General features: G+C 39.9%; 1 protein-coding gene across 1 annotated transcript in view; it reads left to right on the top strand.

Moving 5' to 3' along the window:
• The first annotated feature begins 687 nt into the window (after window positions 1-687).
• LOC106871832 (T-box transcription factor TBX20) overlaps window positions 688-2,776 on the top strand; it is a 197,593-nt gene continuing 195,504 nt past the window's right edge. Inside the window, exon 1 of the mRNA XM_052967211.1 lies at window positions 688-2,151. Within this exon, the coding sequence (XP_052823171.1) occupies window positions 1,641-2,151 (511 nt within the window). The 5' untranslated portion in view covers window positions 688-1,640. The remainder of the gene's footprint in view (window positions 2,152-2,776) is intronic.

The following is a 2,776-nucleotide window of genomic DNA, read 5'->3' as shown; positions in this document are numbered from 1 at the left end:
TGAGAAGTTGTTATCGAATAAAACAGAATAATGATCATCTTTTTATTTAATGAAAAAAAAAAAAAAAAGATGAATAATAATTGTTTCAAAAATAAAGGTCCAAGGCCACAAAATAAGGAGAAGGTTTTAGTTCCCAATAATTTGCAGGTACCTGTAACTTATAGATACAGATACTGGAAGGACGAAAGGCAAAGTTGATCTTAACGGAATTTGAACTCGGGACATAATGAGCCGGATGGAATTCTGCATGATCTGAAATAACATGATAACATGATTAGACATGACATCAATGCAACATTAACAATGTCACCCATGGAAATGAAGTAGACGATGATGACGATGATGATGATGGTGATGATGATGATGATGATGATGATGATGATGATGATGATGATGATGATTGTGGTGGTGGTGGTGGTGGTGGTGTTGGTAGTGGTGTTCATATTACAATGAGTGATGATAACGACGACGATGATTATGATGATGAATATTATTATTTTGATGATGATGATGATGACGATGATGAACACTATGACCACGATGTTGACGATGTTGACGACGGAGACGACGGAGACGACGACGACGACGACCACCACCACCACCACCATCACTGCGATGACAGCAGCAATGACTATGCCGATCACTGCAAGAGAGCAACCAGCGAAAGCACACACGACCAAAGTCAGCCGTAGAAAGTAGAGCGTCATTAGCAACAGCGACGGCGTTAGCAACAGACAAGATCGGAAATAACTCGAAACAACAACAACAATAACAAGTAGCGACTACGACTACGACGACGACGACGGGTACAACAACAACAACAACAGCAACGGCAACGGCAGTGATGATTACGATGATAAAGATAAGAATAATAATATCAAGAATATCCAGGATATCAACAAAAATATCATCAGCAGCCGCATCAGATGCAGCAGCCGAATCGACAGCAGCATCTTCATCAACAGCAGCTATTGTAATGAATGTGACACAGTTAGAAGACTAAACAACAAAGTTCGCAAAAAAGCGGTGCATGGTTCAAATCGCAGAGACTCCTGGTTGCTGACAGCTTCAGTTCATTCTTTGTCGTTTTCATGCTTCGGCTAGACATTATCATATTATTGTCTATCTTCATTACCAATGCTATCAGCATCATCGTAATTGTTATCTTCGCTAACGCCACCCTTCAAAGCTACCCACTTGAAGCATTGTTGTTCCCACCCGGGTATACAACCAGTAACCTTTCCTTTGTCATTATCATTATTAACATTGCCGTTCTCATCACAATCATTATCATAACCAATATCGACATGGCCATCACCACCGACAGTTGAACTAGCACCACCAGTTCCTGAAACGATCAGCAAAGTAAAGACCCACTTTCTTAAACAAGACAGTCAACGGTGTCACAAACATCAACATTGCAATCGTCAACGCAACGAAGAAATGTGACGCCAACAACGGCGGTAACAGCAGCAGCAGCAACAACAACGAAACAAGTAACAACACTAGCAACAGTAACAACAACAATAACGAATAGAACATCAACAGTAACATAATTGGAACCATTGTGAACAGAATCTCTTCCGGAAACCGACGTTACCGCTACCAGTTCTATCTTACCAAACCACCTCCGCCTCAATATGGCTCCATTGCCATCATCATCGTCACCGTCATCGTCATCATCGTCATCGTCATCAGCGTCGTCGTCGTCGTCACCATCATCATCATCATCATCATCATCGTCTTCATCGACACCGCCGACACCTTTGTCATTATCATCATCATCACCGCCACCTTCGCCCACGTCACCAATAAATTTGGGTCAACCGGCGCCGGATCAGCCCTCGAAACCTCAGCTATCGACCAATGCCTCCTCCTTCTCCATTGCTGCTCTTATGGGCTTGAGTGACGATGACACCAAGTCACGGTCACGGAACACCTCCACGGACAACAATAGCCGAAGTCTCTGCACGACACCTTGGCTAACAACACCGTTAACTGACCAGCAAAACGTCAGTGACGTAGACGACGATCAGATAATCAGAGCGACACGAGATATTATTCATGACACAAGGTCACACCAAATATTTGGACACTGGTCAAGTAATGAAGACATTCCAACAGAGAAAAACTCAGTTATATCACCACTAGGTAAGTGATGGATTTTATAGGGTTTTTCAACTTCTGACGATGGGGTTATAACCAATGTATGTATGTATGTATGTATGTATGTATGTATGTATGTATATATGTATATATGTATGTATGTATGCATGTATGTATGTATGAATGTATGTGTTTATATATATGTGTGCAAATATCTATCTATCTATCTATCTATCTATCTATCTATCTCTCCTCTCTACTCAATATTTATATTTATATGCATGTATATTAAAAGACCATAATATATAAACACACCCACACCCATTACACACACACACACACACACACACACACACACACACAAACACACACATAAATATATCAATATAAATGCATATACATACATGCATACATACATACGTACATATGTATACATACATGCATACATACATACATACATACACAACAAAAACTTACAAATACATACACACGCACGAACACAAATTCAATTAAAGCAGTGTGATTTCTTTCACAGTGTACGTTCGAAAACCTTATTTGTTTTCGTATCACACACCTACACAGACACACACACACACACACATATATACGCATACACACATGTACATATGCATACACACACATATATTCATATATATATATATATATATAT

Source organism: Octopus bimaculoides, chromosome 1 (assembly GCF_001194135.2).
Source record: "Octopus bimaculoides isolate UCB-OBI-ISO-001 chromosome 1, ASM119413v2, whole genome shotgun sequence".
In the NCBI taxonomy this organism is placed as follows: Eukaryota; Metazoa; Mollusca; class Cephalopoda; order Octopoda; family Octopodidae; genus Octopus; species Octopus bimaculoides.
The sequence above is the reverse complement of the archived record's forward strand: the minus strand, read 5'-3'. Positions and strand labels throughout refer to the sequence as shown.